General features: G+C 37.8%; 2 protein-coding genes across 28 annotated transcripts in view; both read left to right on the top strand.

Moving 5' to 3' along the window:
- The window catches only part of ncor1 (nuclear receptor corepressor 1), a 126,068-nt gene extending 113,574 nt beyond the window's left edge, over positions 1–12,494 (top strand). For 19 of the 23 annotated variants that reach the window (XM_084414955.1, XM_084414958.1, XM_084414971.1 and 16 more), the window contains 12 exons: positions 654–803; positions 924–1,065; positions 2,153–2,625; positions 3,852–3,977; positions 4,523–4,665; positions 4,748–4,989; positions 7,792–7,938; positions 8,654–8,772; positions 8,915–8,968; positions 9,152–9,355; positions 10,064–10,237; positions 10,337–12,494. In XM_084414955.1, the coding sequence (XP_084271081.1) occupies positions 654–803; positions 924–1,065; positions 2,153–2,625; positions 3,852–3,977; positions 4,523–4,665; positions 4,748–4,989; positions 7,792–7,938; positions 8,654–8,772; positions 8,915–8,968; positions 9,152–9,355; positions 10,064–10,237; positions 10,337–10,545 (2,183 nt within the window). In that variant the 3' untranslated portion in view covers positions 10,546–12,494. The remainder of the gene's footprint in view (positions 1–653; positions 804–923; positions 1,066–2,152; positions 2,626–3,851; positions 3,978–4,522; positions 4,666–4,747; positions 4,990–7,791; positions 7,939–8,653; positions 8,773–8,914; positions 8,969–9,151; positions 9,356–10,063; positions 10,238–10,336) is intronic. The other 4 variants (XM_084414969.1, XM_084414968.1, XM_084414970.1 and 1 more) reach the window with 1 other exon arrangement.
- A 1,154-nt stretch (positions 12,495–13,648) lies between these two features.
- Positions 13,649–24,533, top strand: LOC311294400 (uncharacterized protein). 5 transcript variants are annotated; one of them, XM_084415254.1, is made up of 8 exons: positions 14,492–14,583; positions 20,602–20,763; positions 20,931–21,281; positions 21,393–21,509; positions 22,252–22,308; positions 22,487–22,555; positions 22,747–22,815; positions 22,937–24,533. In XM_084415254.1, the coding sequence occupies exons 2-8, from the start codon at positions 20,694–20,696 to the stop codon at positions 23,050–23,052; spliced, it is 849 nt and encodes a 282-aa protein (XP_084271380.1). In that variant the 5' UTR covers positions 14,492–14,583; positions 20,602–20,693; the 3' UTR covers positions 23,053–24,533. The 5 variants fall into 5 exon arrangements, with proteins under 5 accessions (XP_084271382.1, XP_084271380.1, XP_084271383.1 ...); XM_084415257.1 differs by having other exon boundaries at positions 20,951–21,281; XM_084415256.1 differs by lacking the exons at positions 20,602–20,763; positions 20,931–21,281; positions 21,393–21,509 and adding exons at positions 13,649–13,823; positions 13,978–14,328 and having other exon boundaries at positions 14,440–14,553.
- Positions 24,534–27,753: the final 3,220 nt, after the last annotated feature.

A 27,753-nucleotide genomic window follows, 5' to 3' on the forward strand; every position in this document is an offset into this window, starting at 1 on the left:
AAATTATCACTTCGTTTTTACCATTTCATATTTCTCTATTGAACATTTTTAAAACATTGGCATAAATAATGTTATGAGATATTGTAATTGCATTCAGGCCACCTCTGAGCAGCATTAAACTGTGTAAATACATCTAGATGTAGCTTGTTGCCACTGCAGTGGAAAGATGGCTTTTGTTGATTTCATTTGATAGAAATGATTGATTTAGTTATAATAAATAAAGCTATAAATTTATTAAATTAATGGAATTTTCCGAATTTGACAAACATGACACATACATTTTATAGGGTTAGAAAAACTTTGTCTTCATAAAAAATGCACTTGAAAATCAATTTAAGGGGGCAAATATTGTACCTTAATGGGAAAAGTGTGACAGCAGTGTAAGTGGAAGAGAGGGTATGCAGAAGGATATTAAATGCTTCGAGGTAGACCACTCTAAAAAGTTTGGGAACCACTGGAATAGATAATGCCAGAGTTATTTATATGCATTTATATATCCACACAATAATTTCGCATCACTGAAATCATGAATCTGTCTTCTATCCCTTACAGTAACACAGCTGGCCCCATCAAACTACAGCAAATGTGAAGGGCCCGTTTGATTGTAACCCCTGTTTGTTTTTTATGTGTTGCCTGTTTTTCACTCCCCACAGGACATCCTGCCCATCATAGTGCCAATGCAGCCATTGTGGAGAGGGAGCGAGAGAAGGAACGTGAGAGGGAGAGGGAAAGAGAACGGGAGCGAGACAGAGAGAGAGATCAGAGAGAACGGGAACGTGCCGCAGTAGAATATATGCGTGGAGGTAAGAATAATTGACATATAGAAGGAAATAATGGCACCAATAATAATCCATTCTGCTCCATCTTAACAAACTTAGCTATTCTGCCAGTTTTCTCAGGACTTATCACTGTTTATGTTGCAGGTCCTGAACAGCCTGGCCGACCAGGCAGCCGTAGTTCCCTGCGTTCCACCTCACCCTCTGTGCGATCACAGGAGGGCGTCCTCCAGCAGCGGCCGAGCATCTTCCAGGGCACCAACACTAAGAGCGTCATTACCCCACTCATGTGAGTAATACACACTATTCATGACATCAGCCTAATAAATTAGTTCATTACTAAAATGTATTATGCACACATTCACTTTTTTGTATTATATTAACTTATTAACTTTTATTGGAGAATTGGAGATCTATCGGCCCATTTCAAAGCTACCTTGCATCTTAATTTTTTTTTTAAAGGTAGTTCTTGAACAGTTAATGTCGTTTTTAGGGAAGAATGAGGGTTAAAACCAATTTTGATCAGGTTTTAGGGCGGGTCACAGCACAGAAATCTGCATTTTTTTACGAGTCGTGAATGACCGTCACATAATCAGATTCGGGTAACTCTGCAGCCCAGATTTTTACATTTGGTTGGTTTTGAAGTGGTTCATTCCTTATCTAGAGAACAGATAATGTTTGGTGAAGCTTGGTACATTTTCATTATCAGCACCTATTACCTGTGGGGTACCTCAGGGTTCTGTTATTGAGCCTATTTTATTCCTTTTGTATATGCTTCCTCTGGGCTTGATTATTTATCTTATTATTATTTTTTTTTTTAAATATGGCACTTTTATGCCGACAATACACAAATTTATCTTCCTTTGAAACCAGAAGATAATTGTTTAGTTTTTTATTCACTCTTGTCTTTATGTAGTGTCCTGTCAGGCTTCTATTTTATAATTGAAATGAATTCCAAACACGCCGGCCTGGCTGCGTTTGTGTGCTTACAAGAGTGATTATATCTCTCCAATTTTGGCCTCACTCGAGTGGCTGTTTTTAAGTGCTACTTAATGGTTCATTTTGTTTTGTTTTTTGTTTTATTGTTTGCATGGTGATTGTACAGCACTTTGGTCTGCATGTGCAGTTGTAATGTGCTTTATAAATAAATGATATGATTGCAATAACTTGTAATATAAGCTTATGTAGTTTTTTATTATATTATTAGTATGTTAATTTGTATGAGCTTTTATATATTTTTTATTATATATTTAAATAATTTATATTGTATTTGTTTTTATTATTACATTTTTTGTTCTTATTTTTTATGTAATTGTTGATTTGTAGATTATAAAATTAGTTTTTCTCTATTAACCGTGCAACTTTTGCTTGTCCAGGCAAATGCCCTCACAAGCATCTGCAGCTCAGGCCAACTCCCGATACAACAATGCAGCTGACGCCCTCGCCGCCCTAGTGGACGCTGCTGCCTCTGCCCCGCAGATGGATGTTGCTAAAGTCAAGGAGAGCAAGCATAATAACAGTAGCTCCCGGGATGATGACATGATGTCATCACGGCGGGCAGCACAGGAGTCACAGGAGGTGGAGCGTCGTTCCATGCAATCGCCATATGGGGACGTGTCACTTCCTGGTGGGAAACCTTCCCATCCTGTGTATGCAGAGGGTGGAGGAGCTGCAGGGAGCAAAGAGAAAGCCCCACCCACGAAGTCACGCATGGAGGAGGAGCTGCGCACGCATGGGAAGACCACCATAACTGCTGCAAACTTCATTGATGTCATCATCACACGCCAGATTGCCCCAGACAAGGATTCCCGTGAGAGAGGCTCACAGAGCTCTGACTCCTCCAGCAGCAGTGAGTGTCATCAGATAGACAAAGTTTAATTATAATTAATTTTGTGTAATAATGATAATCAATTTATTGAAACCAGTAGTCACGTAACACTTCACAGTTCATAACTCAAATTTACTCTAACGTTCAAAAGTTTGGGATCAATAATATTTGTAAATGTTTTTGACAGAAGTCTCTTATGTGATCCTTCAGAAATAATTATAATATGATTATTTGCTGCTCAAGAAACATTTCTTATTATTATCGATGTTGAAAACAGTTGGGATGCCTAATGTTTTTCTGGAAACCGTGAAACAGGATTCTTTGATAAAGTTCAAAACAGCATTTATTGGACATAGAAATATGTTGTAACATTATACATGCCTTTACAGTGTTTTGATCCATTTAATGTATCCTTGCTAAATAAAAGTATTAATTTATTTCAAAAACAAAATTCTTACCAACCCCAAACTTTTCAACGTTTAAAAGTAATGTACATACTACAAAGCAGAGTAAACAGGAAGCAATTGCCGCAGTCACTTCAACAGAGTCTCACCATAAGCTAGATTTGTGATAGTTGAGCACAAGGTCATAGACATCTTTATATCATGCTCAGAGGCAAAAGAATGATTCAAGAAATTAGACAACTTGTGAGACAAATACAAGGCATGAACTTAGGGATTTACTAACAGAAGGCATTAACAGGACCTAATGGGATGACCAGTGCCATTGAGGCCATGAGACCTAATAGTCTTAGGAAACCTAGAAAGCACAACCTGTGATCCAGCTGGAATTGAGACTGATAACAGTGACAAACCTCTGACCTCAGATTTGACAGGGTAATTCCATGATAGGGAGTGTAGTTCTTAGCACGGGAATGAAATTTGTTCTCTTTCTTACTATAAAGTCTGCTAGAAGGATGCTTCAGTGCCAACTACTTTGTAATCTACTCAGTTTTTATGCCACATGGGCATGGTGGTGCCAAAACACACTTCAGCTTAAAATATTCACATAGATATTAACAGATTTTAATTATAACAACAGAGTTTATTTATAACATATTATGTGCCTTTTGATGCATTTCTGTTCGTTTTGATGGTGGTACCACAGTAGCAATACCCCTCAGGGGGGTGTATTTGGAAGTAGGTTGAAAACAGTGTGCTAAAGGTGTAGATGGCACACCCTCTCTCACTAACAAACAAGCTTTATTTACTTACAAGGCTATAACAGCATGTTTGCATGTCCTTCAGTTTCATCCAGTCGTTATGACGCTCCGGGGGGAATTGAGGTGATCAGCCCTGCTAACTCTCCAGCCCTGAGAGAAGACAAGAATGAAGGACCTTTCCCATCAGAAAAGAGCTCTCAGCCACCCACAGGTGAGACTTCAAAGCCCTGATGCATCCACAAGCCCGGAAACTGAGCGTGTTTTAATCAAGATGGGGTGAATCTCATGAAATATTTTAGGAACATATACAGGTTATATCATACCATCAAAAAACGAAGAAAAAAATATTTTTTGCAAATTAAGCTTATATTAGAATTTGTTAGTACTTTTTAGAAGATTTTTTGCATTGCAACACTATTTTTTTTGTGACAGACATTTTACGGCCACATTCACATTTTCTCAAAGAAAATCTCAATCCTATTTTTATAATGCATAAAAAAAATAACTAAAGCTATTAAGGAACATTAATTGATTGTGGTTTTATTTCTTGTATACTGCCTTCAAAAATCATTTGATTTTTTTACTCTGTTTCAATAAAAAAATGCTCTTACGGTAATGATTAATAATAATTGGAATTAATAATAAATAAATAAATACAAATTATCTTTGATATAAAAATATCTTTGAAAAATATTTTTCGTGAGATTTACTCGTGTCATTTCTGTCAGTTCTTTGACCTGATCTTGTGTTCTGTAGGAATGAGGTTTAACATTAGCCAGTACAGGCAGTCAGGAGATTCAGGACCTTCTGCACCCCACCAGCCCCCCTCCTCACAAGCAGACGGTTATGGGCCCGTCCCAAAAACACACCGCATCATGACCCTCGCTGACCACATTTCAGTAAGTTGCACTCCTACTTCTGATGCTTATGTCACATGTCATTCACTTCATTGCCCTCACTTTCTCTCTCTTTCTCTCACAGCACATTATTACACAAGACTTTGCCAAGAGCCAGGATCCTCCTCCATCATCCAGTTCGCTGCCATCCTCTTCATCCTCCTCTTCACTCTCCTCCACATTCCAGAGCTCTGGTATGGGAGGTGTTGTAGGTCGAGTTAAACCCCCTAACCGCTATAGCCCAGAAAACCCAGCTCCAACTACACACCACCAGAGACCACCAAGCAGAGTATCTCCCGAGAACTCTTCCGATAAGCCAAGAGCCAGGTACCCGTCGACACAAAAACTAAATTGCTATATGAAAGCCAAGATTTTACTTAAGAAGTTAGTCATTTGTACAGAAACACACACAAGCCGCACAAGAACGCATGCACATACAATGCTGTTCAAAAGTTTGGGATTGGTTGTACAGTTTGGATTTTTTTTTTTCAGAAAATAACACTTTTAATCAGTAAGTGATTACTATTACTATTATCAGGGATGCAAACAGCGCGCTTTTCGGCGCCTCCCGCTTTTTTCACGTCAGTTTGGGTGACAAAGTCATCTGAAGTCATTCCTTAGCTTAATGTGAGGGACAGAAGTCTATTTACATCATTAAAGTATACGGAAACTCGTTTTCCCTCCTCTGCGGCTGTCAATCATTCTCCATTCAGTATTCAAACAGCGCGCGCGCCTCTTTCGGTTGGATGCACGGTAAAACTCTCTCCAATATGATATATTCACATTATAATGCATGATCTGTAGATAAAAGGCTGTGGATTTGCATAAAATAACTTTTTGTTGGAGTTTGTTGCTGTTTTTAAACGACTCACTACCGTGTGCTTGTTAGATCACACACATCACAAGGACTATGAATCGGCATCAAACGCACAATAACTGGAATTTAAAACTGTGAAACAAATGATCAATAAACTGTTGGACAGATATACACTAGGATTTGTGCGCTCGACATTTCTTCGCTTTGTGCCGTGAACTTTTAAATGCGCACTTGTGCAGCGCAGCGTTGCACACTGTGACTCCATGTTGCTTTGAGCACATCATTCTGCACCCGCGATGCGCATACGCGCTTTGTGCGCTGTTTTGAAGCGTTTCATATTATCATGGTTTTGTGCACTGAAAGATGATTAAAAGCCTATTTTTTTTTATACCTAGCCTGCTCAATACATTTAAAATAAGCATCATTTAATTGTATATTATTTCTGTGTAGTGTAGGGTATATAAATATATACACTTTTGAATTCTTGACATTAATATATAAATATGAAATTGTGAAATGTATGATTGCCTGATTGAATTTTATAAGAGTACTAATAGTAATTTGTTTTTATTAACATGTTTAGATTTTATAAAATTACTGTGCAGATTTTTTCAAGAATTACTTTTTGCTGCTGATTTATACACGCATTAAGTTTAATAAAAATACATAATACATGTATGTAATATTTAAAGGTGTAAACCGTAAGCTTACACTGCAAAATAATAACTTAAAAAGGATTAAATTCATCACAATTATGTAAGTATCTGGAAATTTGCCGCGGGGCGAGGGCTTCGATATCCTCTCTCTTTTTTGACCATACATGTGTTTGCATCCCTGTATTATACACTATTACTATTTCAAATAAATGCTGTTCTTTTGAATGTTCTATTCATCAAAGAATCCTCAAAAATGCACCACAAAAATATTAAGCAGCATTCAGCAAGAAGATCAATTTTAATATTGATCAAAATAATAAATGTTTCTTGACCAGCAAATCAGCATATTATAATTATTTCTGAAGGATCATGTGACACTGAAAATTAAGCTTTGCCATCACAGGAATAAATTACATTTTAAAATATAATAATACATTACATTTTAAATTGTAATAATATTTCACAATATTACTGTTATTTTAATCAAATGATTGCTGCCTTGGTGAGTATAAGAGACTCTTTCCAAAACAATACAAAAATCTTACCAACACAAACTTTTAAACAGTACTGTATGTGCGTATTTGTGTATGTCCACACCCAACCGACATTGAGAACACAAAGAACTTAAAGGTGATGTAAGACATTGTTTAATGGAATGGTAAAGTATTCTTGTTTCCTGACATATATTACTGAATTAGGTGTCCTTAAATGTCTGTCTCTGTGATAGCTATAGGCTCTGAAACTGCCAAAAAATAAATATGGTTAGATCCAGAAAGTGTTTTCTGCTTGTCCATTTTGGACATTTACAGGACAGCCCATATATGTGAAGTAGGAAGCTGAGAGTGTGGTAGTTCAATTGGATCCTTCAAGTTAAATGCCATTTTCAACTTCACACACAGTTGTTGCTCTTTTTACCCCATCTCTAAATATGACACTAGCTTCGGTGCAATAGTATCTTTATAGGGCAGGATTTTAAAAAGAAAGCGTGTATGTAATTCAGTTTCTACATCTGGCTGAAGTTACAGAATGACTGACAGTCTCACTTCCTGTTACAAATCAAAAATTTGTCTGCCTTCAAACACTGTAGTTTTAGCTGAGGCCTGGAAGAGTTTGATTCGTATTGTTGACATGTCGAGAAGACGCTGTTTTCAGCACTGCGAATCTGCTTTGCATGCGCTTCAAAAGGATGTGGACTTGCACTGGAATTGATACGGAAAAACCGACTCCATCATTCATATCACTGTGTATCTAGCACTGAGGAAACCGGAGCTGAAATTCAGATAATAGGCATTTCATTTCCGACACACTATAAGCGGTAGACCAATCACAACAGAGTGGGCCATCTGACCAGTCAGAGCAGAGTAGGCTCTCAGAAATGAGGGGTTTAGAGAGACTAAATCTTTGAACAAACTGTTTTCAGACTCTTTGTGAAGTGAGGTGATCTGCAATGTATATTGTGAGAAATTAAAGCGTTTTTTGACATTGGATGCATGTAAACCTATTGTAGGAGATCTCCCCAAAAAAATTGGACACTTTAAAATGGCATAGTTGGGGCACTTTAATGCTTGCAAAACTCCTTACAAAATGCGTGAGATGCTTTATACACACTGAAAACAATGCCCCAGCAGCAGTCTCTTATCTTTCTGTCTCTCTCAGGCCAGGCAGGTCTCCTGATCGAAGTCGAGGGCTTGTCGAGGGCAGCTATGAGCCCATTTCTCCTCCTCAGGGTTATTCTGGGTTAGATAAACAGGAGGCCAGTATGCTGCAGAGTCAGAGACGAGAGCATGAGCTCCCCGAACAGAGGTAGTAACGCATTGTCTCTCTGCACTACTAGGTGTATGAGCCTTTATTTACACTTTTTTTTAAATTACATATAATTTTTCAGACATTTGTTTAAAGGAGAACTCGGTAACTCTAGCGAACTCTAGTCACTTCTTCGCTGATTTTCCCTTTTGTTGTCGCATGTTTTCCCCACGAGCTCCCCCTACAGCTGTGGTGGGGCGTATATTTCACAACACAGTCGTAAAAAACTCACTTGCGGCGGCCTCCTCCCCCTCTCTACCGCTGCTCATGTGCGTTTGTTTTGATCAGAGCAAGCCAACTGTATCGCGTGGAGCTATGTCTACCGAGCAAAGCAATTTGTGTTTCGCGCTCGTTCTAGTTCTAGTTCTCGTTCTAGTTCTCGCTTCTCACGAGACTTCCAATTTCTATCTTGCCGGGACGGTAGTGCCCAAGTTGCAAGGTTGGTTTTCCGCCTGGGAACGCTGGGGGGAGTGGGGAAAGTCACCAATATCACCAGAACAGGTTGTTTAACCATCCAAATGATTTCTAGACAGTTTTATTAAGTTAAAAAAGTTACCAAGTTCTCCTTTAAGGGAAAAAAAAACACTAAATCGAACATTAAATAGTAAAGCAAACTGGACTGAATATTCAGACTGTTGTCTGTTTATTGTCTTTGTGTTATTTTTGGCCAACCCTATTCTTCACTGTGTGATCTTTGACCGTTCTTTTGTTTCAGGACTGACTCGCGCTCCCCAGGCAGTGGCAGTTACCTGCCCTCATTTTTCACCAAACTGGAGAGCACATCTCCTATGGTTATGTCCAAAAAGCAGGAGATCTTCCGCAAAGCAGAAGTCGGTCAGTGACAGTGCAAACCCATTTTGTCAGAGACCTATTCCCACTCAAGCTCAGGATATTTACTTCACTGCACTGATTTGACATCTTATATTCAGACAATTGCCACCTAATTCTACCTCTCATTTGCCCTTTCTCTGAACAGGTAATGCTCAGCCAGGCACAGAGATCTTCAATCTCCCGGCAGTAACATCATCAAGTGAGTTTCACAACTATCAGTATTATTAATTTCACCATAAAGAACTTACCAGACATGCCATTTACGTCAGGTGATGTATTTTCATGTTTCGTGCATTTCATGTTTTTCATAGTTTGACACAAGTTTTAAACGCTGCTTAAATTATTCTCAAATTTTCCAATGTGTGTGTGTTGTCCTGTACAGACAGTGTAAACCCTAGAAACCACTCATTTAGTGATCCAGCCAGTAATCTGGGTCTGGAGGACATCATCAGGAAGGCTCTGATGGGGAACATGGAGGAGAAGCAGGAGGACCAGCAGCAGGCTCACCTTGGGACAGGAAACACTTCAGGAAGCATGAGCAGTATTTCAGAGAGCCGACAGGAGGCCAGCCCGTCCCCTAACACAGGTTCATACTGTAAACTGTACTGTACTGTACACATCAATGAACATACACTTTATATAAAACAGACCATTCTGCAAAAGTGCTTTGTGGGCCAGCTTATTAACATGAAAATGAATTTACCAGGCTAATACTGGTCATTGGAGAATCACTCTGAATTAGGGCTGTCATGATCATATTTTCACCACACAGTTATCATTGCCTGAAGAATTTGATATTATCACAATATCTTTAGAAATAAAATAAAAAATAATGCTATCAGCCAAATTCATATTCAAATTTATTTAGCATTTTCTCAAAATACGCATGTAGACAGTGGGAGACTGTACAACTGTACAAAACCATAATTTTGGCACTTCCTTCAGTCTTATTTTTTTACATGATCCAAATGGATTTTTTTCAAGTGTCTCGCTTTCGTCTCTCATTTCGTCCATCATGATGTTGTGGGGCAGTAGTAGCTACACACTGTATCGTCATATTTTCTGTTATGATGGGTGGCAACCAGTGTTAAGGTTGGAGTACAACCACCTAATTGACATGTTAACCAGATGCTTACTGACTTTGGATTATGTATATTATCCTATTTGTAGTATCAACATGACACCAGTATTTAATTTAAGTATCACGGTTATCATCAATACCCCTCGTCTGAATGTTTGCATATCATTCAAGACCAAACTGATGACGTCCTTGTCCATCTTTCTACCTCCACAGCAGGAAGGCAGAAGCTTCAGAGCAAAGCTAGCAGCAGGAAATCAAAGTCTCCGAACCCAGGCCAGGCATACTCTGCCGGAGAGCGTCCCTCTTCTGTGTCCTCCGTTCATTCGGAAGGTGATTACCACAGACAGGCTCCCACCTGGGCTTGGGAGGACCGGCCGTCGTCCACAGGTCAGCTACTTGATTCTTGATTGTTAGATTAAATGGTTTTGTTAGAGCTACATTTGTTGAAATTAAAATGATTGATTGTTTCTCTTTCCTCCTGCCCAGGTTCCATGCAGTTTCCTTATAACCCCCTGACCATGCGCATGCTCAGTAGTACCCCTCCCACCTCCATGGCCTGCTCATCTCCCTCCATGCAGTCCCAGCAGCAGCCACAGGGTGGCGCCTCTGGCCCTGTGGCCCCGACGCGAGCTTGGGAGAGAGAGCCACCGCTCCTGTCAGAGCAGTACGAGACCCTCTCGGACAGCGACGACTGAGGCAGGTGACCCGCCTCCCTCTCCTACACAAGCGTCCATGCCTCACTCCTGTTCACCATCGCCCTTCTTTCGCTGTCTTTATGACTGCCACTCCAGAGTGAGATTCTGCTGGGGAGGAGGTCGTACGTTTGGTGCTAATTAGTGCCCGCTGGTGGTCAGAGAGAGCATTGCTTAGAGCCACTCATTTTCAGGATTGAACCGATGCTTTGATTTTTGGCCCGTTTGGGGATGAGAACTGGACAAAATCGTGGAAAAAAATCAGAGACGTGGAAAGTCAAAAGGATTAAAAAGAACTTGTAAAGAGACTTGTTTTCTGAAAATTTGTTTCTGTAAAGATTTTGTTTGTCTTTAAAAAAAGAAAAATCAATGTATGTAAATAGAGTAACCTTTTGCAGTGTTTTTCATTTAACAAATTTTTTTCTGCATTTTAACATTGCTTTTTAAATTTATCCCAGTTGGATGAATGGGCGTGGGAATTTTTGTGGTCAGTCGGGTTAAGAGCGTTGAGCTTCCCACATCTGAAAGTAATGGTCTAATCAAAACTACTCCCAACGAAACGCAAAAAGGACTTTGTTACGTTTGCCCCCTCAGATGTGGACCCTGTCTATGCAGCACTGTTGAGATGTGTTCTGCCCTGTTACTTCAGGGAGGAAGTCACAATCCTTCATCAACTGTTATAGGAGGACAGGACTAAATGAAAGACGGTATCAGCCTTTTCTGTTGTAGGAGTCTTATTCACAGTAAAACTTCAGATATGAGATGAATGTTTCTTCTGTTTTTCTCTCGCTTTTCTTTTCGACTTGGTTCTAATCTTCAGCAGTGGCCTGTTGCAGATCTGTTCAGTGTGTTTGACCCTACAGTTGAATGTCTGACAGTTGGACACGACTCGTCATCTTTAATTTGCCTACCGTTCTTACAGGGCTTTTCTTAGGTTGTACAAGGTCCGCCACCTTTCCCCAGTAACCCTTTTTCTTTTTGAAGAAGAATGTTACTGGGAGGGGAAAGTCCTCTGTTACTAATCATAAAGGAGCACGTATGACGTGTGTATTCTGTCAAAATGTGTGTTTTTTGTTTTGTTCTTTTTTTCCTCCTAGACCACAAAACAAATACAAAGACAAAAAAAGGAAGTATCAAACTTGGTACATCTCTGCACCATCGTTGCACTTTTTTCCTTAGTAATTTTAAGAAGTTTAAAATCATACTACCTGTAATCTAAGTTATTCATGTCATGCAGAGGTCTGGAACGCTTTCAGATATGCTCATGTTTTAGTCACTTACTCCATCTGCATTGGGAATGTGACTTTTTTTAAATTAACTTTAAGCATGTTAAATCGGTACCATTTATCTCAGCTGCTGCACTCGTTCAGAGATCTAAATATCTGTCTGAAAGTGATTAAACTCAGTGCAGAACTAGTTGAATGTGATTAAAGCTAATGGGGGTCCCTGATATCTGAAGGCATCTCTTGATCCTGCTTTTTTCCACTTTATGTGCTTCTGCTTTCTTCAAATAACATCACCAGTCTGATCTTTATTTTAATATAATGGTTTTGTTTTCTTCAGAAGTTTAAAAAACAATGTTGAGCTCATGTTTGGATTTTTTTTCCACATTCTTTTTTTTTTTCTATGATTTTCAGCATCAATGTTATATTCATCCTGTTTTAATGGGATGTCAAGTGTTTACAATGGCATTGACAAAAATGGTGAAACTTGAATCTTAAAGACAATTAAAATTGCTCATCACGTCAGTCTATTTCCAGTTTAGCTTTGCAAGGGTGGCTTTCTTTTTTTCTGGTCCGTTCTGAATCAAGACTTGAAAAAAAGTAACTTGTCCCCTGATTTTGAAATCCAATGTTTGTATCACTCCGTCTCCTCAGTAGTGGATGAGAAATGTGCAGACCAATCAATAAAGTAGAACAGAGCTCCACCTCTCTGAAAAGGACAGCGCTGTATCCCCTGTCTCTGATGCTTTTCTTTCCAATCATCTACCAAAAAAAGATTGTGGAATGAAGATCCCACAGCAGAAAGAAAGTCATACTAGTTTGGAATGACATGAGGGTGAATAAATGATGACAAGTTCCCCAGCATTAGCTACTGAATGCTGCAGCATTAGTCAGAGCAGTGCTGACTATTATAGCATCAGATCGTTTACTGAATATTTCTAAATATGGGTACTTGAATTGTTACTGGATGTCTACTTAATTTCATAATATTCTACATATTTTTTTGAAGTTATGACGTTTTGGCCACTAAAACTAGACAACTGGCTTCCTTAAATTGTATAAATGCATGACATTTGATGGTGCTGTTTAGTGACATGGGTTTTTTCTCCTGTGTGGGCACATTGATGCTTCAGTCTTCACTGATTGTGTGGAAACATCTTAAAGTTCAACCTCTGTCTTTAATATACGTTTTTCTTTCAGTGTCCCTTGGATTGAGTCATTCAGGTGAGTGTTCTTGTAGTTCACACAGTAGTTCACGGTGCTAGCAATGACAGCGTTATGGGTTTAATTCCCAGGGAATGCAAGAACTGAATAAAAACATACCTTGAATGTAATGGACCGTTAGTCACTTATTAGCGACTTGCAAGTAATGTAAATAAGTCAAAGTTTTAGAATAATTACAAATAAATGTATTGACATTCCTGCCATGTTGCTAAAAAACAGAAACTTATACAAGTTATACAAACTTAAACGTATTTATTCAGGAATTTGATCTTTCAAAATGTAGAATGACAGATAAAATCTAATTGGCTGCTGTAAGGTTTATTATTGACTCTTCTGAGGTAAATACTGAGAAATAATAGTGCAGATATAATAAAATCTGATTAGTTGAACACAAAAAAACTGTCAGCTGCAGAATTATCAAATTAACCTTCAAATGTGAGGATTATTCTATCCTGCTTCTTATGGACTTCAGATGAGATGAGACGAGACATCAAGCTGTTTGGACTGTTTCTCTGCTGCTTTCTGGTGCATGTTAGAGGTCAGTAAGGTCTCTGAAATCTTAATCAGCTTTATATTTCTTTAAATACACCCTTTAAAGAAGCCTTGCCTTGCCTTCTTGAAGCAGCTCTCTTTGGATCAAACTTGACCCATGAGTGCTGTTCATGCAATTCAGGAAGTGCATTTTCAGGAAATGGCTTGCTTAAATTCTCACCTCACTGCACATTAACTACATCTGCACTGCATCTTCAGTGATCACAGGAGACATGAAGCTGTTTGAACTGTGTTTCTCTGTTGTGTGGATGTTGTGCTGCTGCTTTCTAGTGTATGTTAAAGGTCAGTAAACTCTGAATGCTGCAGTAAGAATTACATTATTTATAAACTTGTTTTATGTTTATTATCTGTACTATTGCCTTTATTGCTCTCCTTGTTAGTTTTATTTATTTTTTGACTAAATCCAGCTCTTCTTCATGTCCAATCTTTCACACAGGTCATAATGTGTGTCAATGGAAGCTCATTTCTAGAGTCAGTGTATCCACAGAACTGCAGTCTGAAATCCTGCTGCCTTGCCTGTTTGAAGCCGCTCTCTTTGGATCAAACCTGACCACGAGTTCAAGTGCTTTCTGGACTCAGATTAATACAACAGTTCACTACATTGTAGATATCATTGTAAATGATCAGCCAAAATTCTGGAATAACAGAGAAGGCAGAATTAAAGCATTAAGTGATCGCTCTGGAAACTTCTCCATCATGATCAGTGATGTGCAGAGCTCTGATCTGGGTCTCTACCGCTGTCAACTGTACAGAGAGTCGAACTGTTCTCTGGCCTATAGAGAGATCAGTGAGTATTGGAATCATACGTCTTTACAAAGACTATCAGTGTGAATAAACCTGATATTAAAAGTGGATGAATTTCTGATAGTTTACATGTCATCTTTTTGATCTTGATCAGGTCTCACTCTTGTTGAGTTTTCTCTGCTCAATAACTGGCAGCTCATAGTTGCAGGAGGAGGATTTCTGCTTCTTTGTCTGATCACTGTGTGTGTTTACTACGCATGGGTTAACCGTGAGTCTGATCACTGTGCTATGAGATCTGGTGAGTTATTTGAATTAATATTATATGACAATTCATACAACACCTATGCTAATACAGTACAGTTTATGAAGTAAAAGTTACAGACTAACTGGAACAAAACAAATAAAAGACCAGCAATGTGTGATGACTAAAACTAATTCTGAGCAGGGCTGATATAATTCAAGACCCTCTGAAATAGTTTGCAGTTCTAACTTAGCTGATCTAGGATGGGTCTCAGAGACGTGGAGAACATAGCTTCATATCATTAACATTTTCTCTTACCGTGTTCTTTCAGGTCCAACAGTTGATGAGACGACATATACAACAGTTGTCTATAAGGCACTGATTATGAAATAACTGTTCCATTGTTTTCATGCCTAAGACATTTATAAAGTAGTCTATCATTTATATACAGTGTGTATAATGCATTGTTGGGATTACTTATCTAATGACCTTTAATTCATTTAATTCATCAGTGACTTTTTTTTATTCTTTTATAATATGAGTGGGTGGGTGGGCTACATTTGACGATGCATATTTAATTTCCGGTAACACTTTATTTTGATGGTTCCTTTTGAACATTCTGTGTTGACTACAAGTAACTTTGCAACTGCACGTCAACTAACTCTCATTAGAGTATTAGTACCAGAAACAATTAGTGTAAAAACAATTTATTGCCTCACAAATAAGTGTATTGTGATTGTCAAAACATTTTAGTAACTAAACTGAATTTTATTAGGTTTAGTGACATGTTACAATGTTTACATACAATTTCTGGTAAGCTATGCTTTTTTATTATTTCAATTCAATTCAATTATTGTGATTTGATTTAATATTGACTCATTTGGATAAATATTAGGTGCTACACAAGGTAGGCATTCATTTTTCTCAAGAAAAAAACAACTCACCTAATGCTGTGAACATACAGAGAGCCCTATCAGCTGGCAGTATTATTTAAAGGACAATTCCGGTATTTAACACTTTGAGTCTATTTTGTAGATTGTTTTGGATGAGCAAGAGTGGTGGACAAAGAAATTTTGTATGGAGAACTATAAACGTATAAACTAACCACTCGGTGAGTTGCACAGTTTTGAAAACGAACGTTAAGGGTTGTTTTAAGGGCATGTTTGTGCATGGCCATTGACTCCCATTCTAAAGTGGTCATGGGCAATTCTAAAATAGTCAAAAAGTCGCGACAGGAACCATTGTCAAAATTTCTTTGTCCACCACTCTTGTTCATCCAAAACAAACTACAAAATAGACTCAAAGTGTTAAATACCGGAATTGTCCTTTAAGGTTAAAAATAACTCAAATAAATATAATGCGTTTTTTTTTATAATAACAACTTTATTTAATGTAAATGTAAGTAAAAATATAATAAATATGTAATATAGTACACATATTTATCAAAATACTCTCCATAGCTCTTTTTTCTAACCAACTAATGTGCTATAGCCTATTATTAGAGCCCGACCGATATATCATTATTAGGCATTTTTCAATCTATCGGTATCGGCATTTATAACGGCCGATAAATTAATATTAAAAAAAAAAAAAACACGGACGAAACAGCCTTCAACCATGTCATGAGTGTTTGCATTATATAATTTGTCGACCAGAGGGTGCTCTACAACGTTCCAGTTGGCAACACTCGTGTTTAACGCGCCACATATCCTGCAGCCTGCTGATCCAGCCAGAGTCAGGGAGAGAGAACAACGGTTAAGTGAGTTCATGGTAGGGTGACCAGAAGTCCCGAAATCTGAGCTGTTGTCCCGAATCCGGCCTTAATTGTCCCGAAAATTACACTTAAGCAAAATATTGAGTAGATATTGTCTGATAAAATATTAAAAACTGTCCGTGGAGATTGAGTCGTCCTGCAGCCAGCCCCCGCCGGCTGCTCATTGGCTGCGGCATGTTTTTTGTTTCTTTTTTCAAAGATACAGAAAGATATGCATTGATAAGCTAATTTTAGAGAGCGCAAGTTGCAGCCGCCGCGAGGACAGTGAATGTGCAGGCAGTCATAAACAAAGGAGTGAGGAAACAGAATTGGTCGCGGCACTGTGTGCAAAAAATACTTCGGCCTAATGTCTGATTATGGTCATCAAATGGCTTTCCTGAGGTAGCCTAAATGTTATGTGACATAATTGTTCTCCAGCTGTTTTATTGACCCCTTTGTTTGATTGATTGGTCGGTCGATATTATGTATGAGGAATATACATTTAGGTAAGTTGCACTGTATCTTGCAGGCAGTGTTCATTCGTGTTTATTTACTATTAGCTTGAAGCCAAGCGTGCCGCACAAGCCCTCAAAAGTGAAGCCAAAACGTCTCGATCGCCCCCCGGTGACTGGTCCTAGTATAGGTCATAAGTCCCGCCTCCCCGTGTTATTCAACGGGACGTGAGACCAACTAAACAATTAAATTACACTTCAAATATCTTTTTTCCAAAGGTGGTTTATTTCATTTGCTGTCATTTTTATCACGCTGATGTAAGTTCAAGTGTCCGTTTCAAAAATAAGTTGGCTTTTAGTTAGTTACGTGATGCGGTGGTGTAACGTCATGATGGACAGCTGTGATTGACAGGTTCTCTGAGCGAAGTAGTCACTGAAGCACCAACGGACATTTTTTCGGGATCTTCGGAGGACTGAGGAGATTGTATTTACTATATTTTAACAAGCCTCTTGTCTAACTGCAATCAATTTGTAAAAAAGTGTGCAGAATCCACTCTCCCTGAGCGCATTCTGCGAGAGTGAGGGCGGAGCGTTGATTTCGCGGCTTTACTTCCTGCTCACGACTGCGCAGGTCTGGTCCCGAGATCGCTACTGCGCAGACTCAAGTTCCAATATGTCAGCGCCATATCGGGACTCTGGCGGCTTCAGTTCTCATCAATGGAAGAGAGCGAAGGGGCGTCGTCCATATTTTTTTACAGTCTATGGCTTGAAGAGACGATCGGTTCACGTGCCGCTAGGGATCTGTCGCGTCACATTTACAAGCGCCAAAACAGTATTTTTTGTTTGAATTTCGTAATAAAAGTGACAGAATCTGAGAGCTGAGATTTTTTTTTTTTTTATAACTAATCTGCTCTGTCTAGTCTGTCGGTCTCCATGTCCTCTTTGCTTCGCGATTTTTCTGTGCATGAGAAAATGGATGTGTGAAAACTAGTGTCAACCGCGTCTCACGGTGAATGCGTGAGAGTTGGCAGCTCTGCTGTTCGTCTTTTGCCATCTTGTGAATAATTCTTGAAGCCGAAAGCGATGACCCTCGGTACCCCTCCGGCTGACATGTTGATGTGATATCTGATCTAAGTGGGCGTGGTGTGCGTAAGGTACGAGAGGGCATGACTTATAGTGTCATGATCCAGTCATGACAACGCTATTCTCTATGGAAGCATATGGGTAGCAAATTTATATGAAAATTTAAAATGAAATTTTTTGTCAAGTCACAAGTCATAAAAATAGCGACTCGGGTCCAAGTCACCAAGTCACAAGTCCCCATGTCTGATCTGCTTAATATCTGCTAACGCTTTGTGATGCTCCTCCAACAGACATTCTACTGACTATAAGTAACTTTTTAACTCATTTTAACCCTAGCCCTACCAGTGTACTAATACTCTACTAACACTCTGAGCGATACTTAGTATCTACACTTAGTAGACATGTAGGTGCAACGTTACTTGGTCAACAGAATGTTAAAGGGACCATCAAAATAGTGAAACCTAATTTCCTCCATTATTTGCCTTAATAAAAGCTGAGATGATAACGGCAAAACCAGGGTAGAAATTCCAATATCAGCCACTTCAGAAAGTTCGTTTTGTCATATTTTAAATGCTGTAATTAAATACCCGAGGTTTCACAATATTTCTCAGCAGTTCTTTCTCATTTCTTTCTACTCTAAACAGAAAATGCGTGTAAGATCATATATTTGAATAGTCAAGTAATCTAGATATGTTTACTGATAAAGTAGATGTATCAAACTAAAATAGTTAATAAACATACCATCACAGGTATGATCTTCTCAAAATGGCAAAAACGATTACAATTTTTAAAGATCAGAATATCAGGGTCTCTTCTACTGTGAACTCAAGGGAACCGACGGCATCAAACTTTAGTGAGTCTTCACTGCTATCTTTACAACCCAGTTTGAATGAGCTCAAAAAGAAATAATTTTGAATACTATTGAGTTCACAGTGTTGGAACACAGCTCACAGATGCTGTATGTCGTGCAAGGTGCAGGTGTGAGTACCATCACCTCAACCATCAAGCTGCAATATGCGAGCAGAGGTGATACTCCCATCATGTGACCTTCCACAACATGCAGCAGTCACACTCATCTGACTGTAGTGTAAACCCTGCTGGAGATTCTATGACAGGAGAAGATGAACTCAAGTGTCCATGTACTATTAGGCACTGGTCTCTTCTTTAGATATCATCTCAAAGTAATTATCCTTTGAAATCTTTTTCTTTCGTTCTGTCTCAACATTAAAACAAACCAAACAGGATGTATGTTGTTTAATACTTGGGATATACAACAGATTATAAAAATACATTTACATGGTTTTAATTTTACTGTCCTCAGATTAATTGTATCTTGTGTCAACATTTGAATGAACAGCAATGAATACAGATTTAAAAGATATAAAATGTTTTATTTTTTTTAATAAATTTGTAAATTGTTCCATGGCGAGGCTCATCATAATGAACTGAAACAAAGAAATGCATTAGACAAAGAAAAAAGTTTGCTAACTTCTGATTACTTTGTCTGTGTTCCCAATGTTAACTAGGTCTTAAGTGATATTTTTATGCTTTTGATGGTTGTCAGTAAAATGGTTTTGTGGCAGAAGAGACAGACAGAAAGCTGTCTGTGATGATATGACGCCTAAAGTGTTACGTGTCTTTGTGTGATGTGCTCAGTTTTCACCGGCTATTCAAATGCAACAATATTGATTAAAAGAAATGCTCTCAACTTCCAAATGCCTCTGATGATCTGGATCTAAAATATATCGACTTTCTTTACTTTCATGTGTTTGTTCTAGTACTAAAAACATTTCTAAAACCATTTTAGTTTATTTTTATATTGCATTTATGAACCAAATAAAATGATTAATTATAAAATTATATTTATGTAATACTTTTTTTATTAAACAGACTTGGTCCACTCTGTTACCCACAGCCTAACCACAATCACATAGTATAGAACTTTCAATCTAAAATCATTTCTTTTAAGTAGCCTAATAAAATAAAAACAATATATATTTTCCAACCAAAATCAATGAATGCATAAACCTGACATGTGAACAAATAAAACTGGATGAATTTTCATGGTTTTTATTAAACAAAGTTATATAACACCAAGTGTTCAGTGTGGTTTCTTCCTGTAGATGAGGTGCGATAACCTGAAACAACACTTCCTGTTTCAGCCTGCTATGGCTCACTCCAGCTAAGTGGCAGACGTAGGCTTTCGAGCATGAATTGCATGCTTCAGGTTTACCACTGCATTTCAACGGGGTTTCCAAAACGTACACTTTCTCAATCTATTCTAAGGCAGAACCGTTTGTTTCATATCCTTGTCTTGTTGCATGAGCCACCTGTGCTTCAGCGTCAGCACACAGACAGATAGCTTTGCATTCTCCTGGAGAACTCTGATTCAGATCAGATTTATGGTTCCTTTAATGATAGCAAGGCGTCCAGGTCCTGAAGCAGAAAAACATCAGTGTTTGACTGCTGGTATTTAGTGTTTTTTTATGAAATGAAGGTTAAATCTTTGAAAACAAAAAAAAAGCACCAAATCTGAATGTTCATTTTACTGATGATCAACTTCTATATGCTACCACAATGCACTGTAAAATCTGACTCTAAACTTCCATTGTACCTCAGTCTTTTTGTTTGTTTTCTAATTATTATTATTATTATTATTATTATTTAAAAGCAGATGAGAAATAAACCTTAAATAGGTTTCCATAAACCATTTCCGTTTTTCATTTACAATCGTCATTACACAGTTGCTACTTATTTTTTGTGACTGTAGAATTTTTTTCCCCCCAGCATTTTCAGGAAGTGACATGCTTAACAAATTCTCACCTCGCTGAACATGAACTCAGTGCTGTTCAACTGCATCTTCAGTGATCACAGGAGACATGAAGCTGTTTGGACTGTGTTTCTCTGTTGTGTGGATGTTGTGCTGCTGCTTTCTAGTGTATGTTAAAGGTCAGTAAACTCTCTGAATGCTGCAGTAAGATTTACATTATTTATACACTTGTTTTATGTTTATTATCTGTACTATTACCTATGCATTGCCTTTATTGCTCTCCTTGTTAGTTTTATTTATTTTTTGACTATATCCAGCTCTTCTTCATGTCCAATCTTTCACACAGGTCATAATGTGTGTCAACAGAAGCTCATTTCTAGAGTCAGTGTATCCACAGAACTGCAGTCTGAAATCCTGCTGCCTTGCCTGTTTGAAGCCGCTCTCTTTGGATCAAACCTGACCACGAGTTCAGGAGCTTTCTGGACTCAGATTAATACAACAGTTCACTACATTGTAGATATCCTTGTAAATGATCAGCCAAAATTCTGGAATAACAGAGAAGGCAGAATTAAAGCATTAAGTGATCGCTCTGGAAACTTCTCCATCATGATCAGTGATGTGCAGAGCTCTGATCTGGGTCTCTACCGCTGTCAACTGTACAGAGAGTCGAACTGTTCTCTGGGCTATAGAGAGATCAGTGAGTATTGGAATTATACGTCTTTACAAAGACTATCAGTGTGAATAAACCTGATATTAAAAGTGGATGAATTTCTGATAGTTTACATGTCATCTTTTTGATCTTGATCAGGTCTCACTCTTGTTGAGTTTTCACTGCTCAATAACTGGCAGCTCATAGTTGCAGGAGGAGGAGGATTTCTGCTTCTCTGTCTGATCACTGTGTGTGTTTACTATGCATGGGTTAACCGTGAGTCTGATCACTGCTATGAGATCTGGTGAAACTTTTCATGCAATCCTTTATACACATGCGAAAAGCTAAACTAGTTAAAAAAAATACTGGTTTAAAATAATTGTAAGTATAGGCCACGATCAAAACATATTTGATCAAGTTTTTCTGAAATGGTTATTTGAGAATTCCATTAAAACAAGTTGCATTAAAAAAATGAAGCACATAAAAAAAAATGAAGAAAAAGACCTTTATAAATTAATTCTTTCAGCTGCTCTTTCAGACCAACTATTTATCTGTAGCAGATGAAGAAATCTTAGTAGGCAGGGATTCAGTAGTTAATGTGATGAACTATCTTTAGTTATTATGTTATACACCTATGTAAACTTGAAAAGAAAACACTGACTGCATGCATCCACCGAATAATACAGAGAGAGAAAAAATCCACCTTTTTCAACTTAAAAAGTATTTTTAAATATAACCAATTTGACTTTTCACGTCATTTCATCTTAAATTGTATTAAACAAATTTTAAAAAATTGAGTTGAATTTGCTTAAATTATTTTGATGAGTTAAAGTAAAAACACGTCATGGCTTATTAATCATAATGTGTTTACAGTGAAAGTATCATTTGTTTGCTGATGCCACTTGCAGGGTTTGAAGTTTTGTATTTGATGTAATGACATTTTAGTGTGGTTTAATTGTTCATTTGGTGATCGCTGTATATTTACATCATACAACTTTTTTTTTTTTTCTGTTTTCAGGACAAACAGTCGATGCAACAGTTGAGCACGGATCACACAATTGCCATGACAGCAATGGTAAATTGTATATTGACTGTATATTGTTATAAAAACGAATGCCTGCTGTGGTCTAGAATGACTTTTATGAAGTGATTGCATAATCTCAAGACCATTGCTGATACTTAAATATAATTACTTCATAAAATCGTATAATTATAACTTGGATTATTAATAACTGTTCTCCCTGTTCTTTTAGGAGAAACAGTTGATGAAATAACCTATACATCGGTTACTCATAAGTCACACAAATGCCTTGACAGTAAAGGTACATTTTGCTTCTCAGTACTGTATTAGATAAACGAATGCCTACTGTGGTCTAGAATGAGTCTGCATATTTTATGAGGCGACGGAGTAATCTCGCGTGTCGAGAACCTGGCTGATACTTAAATATAATGACTACATAAAATAGAATCTTTGTAACTTATGTTATTAATAACTGTTTCCCTGTTCTTTTAGGAGAAACAGTTGAGGAAATAACCTATGCATCAGTTGTTCATAAGTCACACAACTGTCAAGACAGTGAAGGTAATTATATTGTCAATTATGTTGTATTACAGTTGAAATATTTATCTTATAAATCAAAACGTGAGATCTCTGTTTCATAGACATTTTCTCATGATCTTTTTTTTATCTACTTCCTCATTAGTTCTTGTGAATAATAAGCCTGTAAACCGCTCTGCATCAGAAAATGTCAACTCAGAGACCGCCCTTTACGCCACTGTCAAGCAAAGAGACAAGACATGCAGCAAAACATCCAAATGAAAGCACTGAAGAAAAAGAAAACATTTTTTTATTCAGATCTGTAGGTTTTTCTCTGCGTCCTGAGTGCTCTGAGAAGCTGACCGGTAATGACACCAATCCACCAAAGCTTGTACAGTCTAACTTCTCATCTGTTTTTAAGTGGGAATTTATGTATTATGTTATTGTTAACACAAATACGTTTGTGTCTTATAGTGGTTTTAAAGGTATAGAGACATAAATCACATTTTAACTTTTTTGATTAACTAATTTTCTAGAAGTGCTAATGACCAAACTAACTAACGTCTAAAAATGTAATGTGTAGAAGACCCAAGAGGTAACATCATTTTGGACCTTTTCTACATCACCAGGGAAATGAAAGCAAATGAACCATTTTAGCATTAAAAAAAACAAGATCAAACAAATATTAGTTTATGGGAAATATGAGTATATCAATAACTACCCCTATTTGTGGAACGAGTCTATCATGTATATCTGCTTTGTCTTTATTTTTTCGATCTATTTGAAAGTCATACTCTTGGCTCATCTGCACGTGGCTGTGAATTGTGACAGTCAGTTTCACACCCTTCATCATCAGTGCAGAGCAACTTTATCACCCAAACCACTGAGATTCGTTGCATACTTACAGACAGGACCACAGATGCAAGGGGGCGCAGGAGCTGTAACTGTCATCCTGGTAATCAGTCATATTACAGATTACACATGTGGGATGTTACAGATTAAAGATGGTATAAAAATACTAAAGGCCAAGATGCTTACAAGAAACCAGTGTGGAAATTTCAATTTCCATGAACTTCTTCAAAGAAAGCCATGGTTTTTGTGTTGTGTGTTCTGTTCTGTCAGGAGGCTGGAATAAACTACACGACTTTTGCTCCGATTTGCAGTCTGGACGAGTCTACAATAGTTGCCAAAAAGTTTGCGCCTTCAAGCATCTAGGCGAGTTTCTGTGCTTTGTTGTGTTCGGAATGATTTGAAAGTCTGACCCTCAGTTGTTTACTGTATGATGTTTGATGTATAGTTTTTCTCTGAAACCATGTAAAAATTCGGCAAGTGTATAATGTCTAGTTTTTCCAGCCTTTTGTTTTAATTATTGATGTATAGTGTGTGTTTGTCCTGTGATGGACTGGCCATCTGTCCGGGCTGCTTTCCCCTGCCTCTGGCCTAAGAAACTGGGATAGGCTCCAGCTCCACATATGCATGTGTTTTTTTTTTGTTTTTTTTGTATCATATTTGATACATAAGGCTTTTATGGCTCATATATGCAATTCATTGCAATTTAATGATAATTGAGAGACATTGGGGACAAATAAATGTTTCCCAAAAGCCTGTTGTCATGTTTGACATTTACATGAAAAAATGTTAAAAGAATTTTAAGTTTTTAACATAAAAAAATATGCATGAATGCTCCAAGTAAACCCAAGTTGCTTCTGGCCAGTAAATGTTTTACTTAATAAAAATCGTTAAAGATTTAACAGCAAAAAAAAAACCTTTACTTGATTTAAAAAAAAAAAGTATGAACTATCAATAAAAGAGCAGAAGGCATGAAGTAGATTGTATAGAGCAGGCTTTTCAGCAAAGTTTTGGTCATGATGATAATATATCGGCTCTAAAAAATTTGCATATTAATTTATGATACAGTAGGCTAATATATTCATAAACAGGCATTATACTTAGGCCTGTATTTTAACAGAATTTTACAAAGAATGTTTACTTTAAGTTATGAGAGAATAAATGTTTTAATAATGTGGATAAAATGTTGTAACACACATTACCAAAGAAGCATTTGTTTGGCAAACATTAGAAATAAAATAAAAGCTGTTTAAAACAAAAAAACCTGAAATTGTATTATTTGTGTCCTAATAAGATGGAAAATTTACGGTGGCCGAGAGAGCGCAACGCGCAGCAACTTCAGCATCAGTTTCACAGCACACGTGTGCTCCAAATAACACAACCAAATACAGAAACGCGCTGCAAATAGCCATAGACAGTATAGCATAGACCACAACGGAAATGTTTTCAGGGGAACCAAATAAGTGACGAACCCGGCTCGGACGTGCTTATTGCTCGTGAGCATCCCTATGCCCTGCTCCCTTCGAAGGGCAGACGGTAGAGCTCTTGAAGTGGGACTTTGGAGTGAGCAGGGCACTAGTGTGCCATTATGTAGCCGTTTGGACCGAAAGGAAGCAACGAAAGACAATGTAATTTCCTCATTATTTTCACCTTGGATGTTCCCATGACAACGAAGACAGAAATATAATCTGTTAACATAACGGTTGCAAATAAATATACTATTTTTTACAAAAAAAGCTTTTAAAATATGCGTTTTATATCTGTGTTTGAGTTTCTCAACTTTAAAACTTTGGACCCTACATTACCTAACATTTCTTATGAAACTTTTCTTTATGTAAATTATTACTATTAAAATGTAAACATAACGTGAGAAAGATTGTATTAATATTTTTCCCTCATGGTCTTTTTCTCTATCTTTTTTATTTATTTATTTTAGTTTTCAGCTCATTGTTCTTTTCTCATTTGTAAGGCCCTTTCACACCGGATGCGTAACGAAAAAGCGAATAGTTCGCGTCAAAACCATTCACATCAGCCGCGACGCGAATTTGCGATTTCTGTGACGTTCAGAGCTTCAACATTTCAAAACTTTCGCGCCGACAGCTGAGAAAACATGGACACTTCATCATCATCATCCAGTGAAGATGAGCTTTTCATTTTCTTTAAAAGACAGAAAAGAAGGTTTTGGGTGCACCCAATCTTAAAGAACAGAGAGTCTGAAGGGGAGTAGCAGCTATGCTAATGTGCAGTTTTTTTGCGTCTTCAACTAACGTTAAACACAGTGCGTTTTGTAATGTCACTACACATTACATGTAAGTAACACACGATGTAACAAGTTAAAATCATTCGACTAGAAACTGTAGATATCACACAAAGAATGTATAGTATACTAAAAGCAGCCCTAAATAGTCTCACTGCATTTTGTTACATGTTCAAAGTAAACACGGTCTCTGTCTCTATCTTTGACGATATAGTGTTAGCAGAGCCCGTCTACGGAGAGCCTGTCCACTCCCTATTAAGCCCTATTGTACCGAATTTTGGTTGTAGTACCACCAGAGTTCCACTGGGGGCGCTCGCCATGAGTGCAAAATGAATGGGAGTCAATGGGGCTAGACGGCTAAATTTGTCTCTTTCACCCGATTGCCGTTGAGAAATCTCAGATCTGATTGTAGATTTTGCAAGTTCAACATGGGTTTTAGGTCGAAAGTTGAATGAACGAGTACTTATGTCGTTTTGATTTCTTACAGGTTGAGTTGTTGTTGCCCATAACACGCTAGCATTCTGCTAATGACGTCAGCATTCTGACGTCATTGACATTTTGAAAGACTTTTTTAAAGCAAATAAGTGACTCTAAAAAATCTAACACCCAGCAATGTGTAATTTCTTTGCATCTCCTTTCGAATACAACATTCAAATTACTAGACAAAAAATTATATCCTGAGAAAAGTGGATTTTGAGGGGTATACCGCCATTGACCTCCATTCATTCTGCACTCGTCCTGTGAGCGCCCTCATATGGAATCAGAGTGGAACTGCAACCAGTTCAGAAGCCGGAAGTGTAGTGAGAGTGAAACTTCTCGCCATATTAGACATTCTCTGGTGTTAGCTTTCTATCCCAAATGTAGTTTAGCCTGCTAGCCTACACAGCACAGGACTATACAACGATTAAAACTATCACACAACACACTCACAGTCGAGCTAACCGAGTTGGTTGGCAATGCTACGCCACACATTGCATTTCAAATCGTTGTCCTTGTAGTGTGTGATTGGCTGAAGCCTTTTCTGTCGCCGCAAAAGTTGACATCGAAGCGAAAAAAATAAAAGTCGTTTTTTCGCCGCAGCACATTCGCGTTCGGTGTGGAAGCACTCATTACACAAACATTACACAAACAGCTGATCAAAAACTAAAACCATCGCGCGAATTATATTTCGTGCGTCAAAATCGCGTCCAGTGTGAAAGGGCCTGTATTCTGATGACATTGAACATATTGGTAATACATTTTGTATATTGTATACAAGTTGTATGTCATACAAATTTAATCTCTGTATGTTTTGCAAAAACAACAAAAAAAGTTAAAAGAAATAAATTAAAATAAAGTAGACTTTTGAGCTGTAAGCACGTCCCAGCCGGGTTCGTCTTATTTGGTTCCCCTGGAAACATTTCCGTTGTGGTCTTTGGTTGTGTTGTGAGTATTTGGAGCACACGTGTGTTGTGAAACTGATGAAGATGTTTTCTTAATTTGTGGGTATTTTCTATTTGGATCTTCTTTTTTTTTTTTTTTTTTTTGCATGTGCTTTCTTCAGTTGCAGCGCGTTGAGCTCTCTCGGCCACCGTAGTAAATAGCAATAAAACATTTTGGAATGTCTCTTTATGGTCTTGCCCTTTTCAGGGTTAAGTTAATATTTCAATAATTGAATGACATGCAGGTTCACTGCTATTTGATGTTCGCGGTTTCAGTTTGATTAAATGTGCATTTTTATTAAACATTTGATTAAATTAATTATCTTTTCATCCACTCAGGAACCCCCGTTTGGGAAACCCTGCTTTAGAGCAGTGTGAAGAATTGTGGTGATCACGACCTCTGCTGGCTAGCTTGTGAACTGCTAAATATGCTGTGAGTGTGACCGAATTGGTTAT

The sequence above is a fragment of the Rutilus rutilus genome (genome assembly GCF_951802725.1).
Source record: "Rutilus rutilus genome assembly, chromosome: 7".
Taxonomy (NCBI): Eukaryota; Metazoa; Chordata; class Actinopteri; order Cypriniformes; family Leuciscidae; genus Rutilus; species Rutilus rutilus.

Coding starts and splice junctions, on each gene's coding strand:
- LOC311294400 (XM_084415254.1), top strand. CDS start 20,694: ATGAAGCTGTTTGGACTGTGTTTCTCTGTTGTGTGGATGTTGTGCTGC. Junction 22,309..22,486: donor CAATTGCCATGACAGCAATG/GTAAATTGTATA, acceptor CTGTTCTTTTAG/GAGAAACAGTTGATGAAATA. Junction 22,556..22,746: donor CAAATGCCTTGACAGTAAAG/GTACATTTTGCT, acceptor CTGTTCTTTTAG/GAGAAACAGTTGAGGAAATA.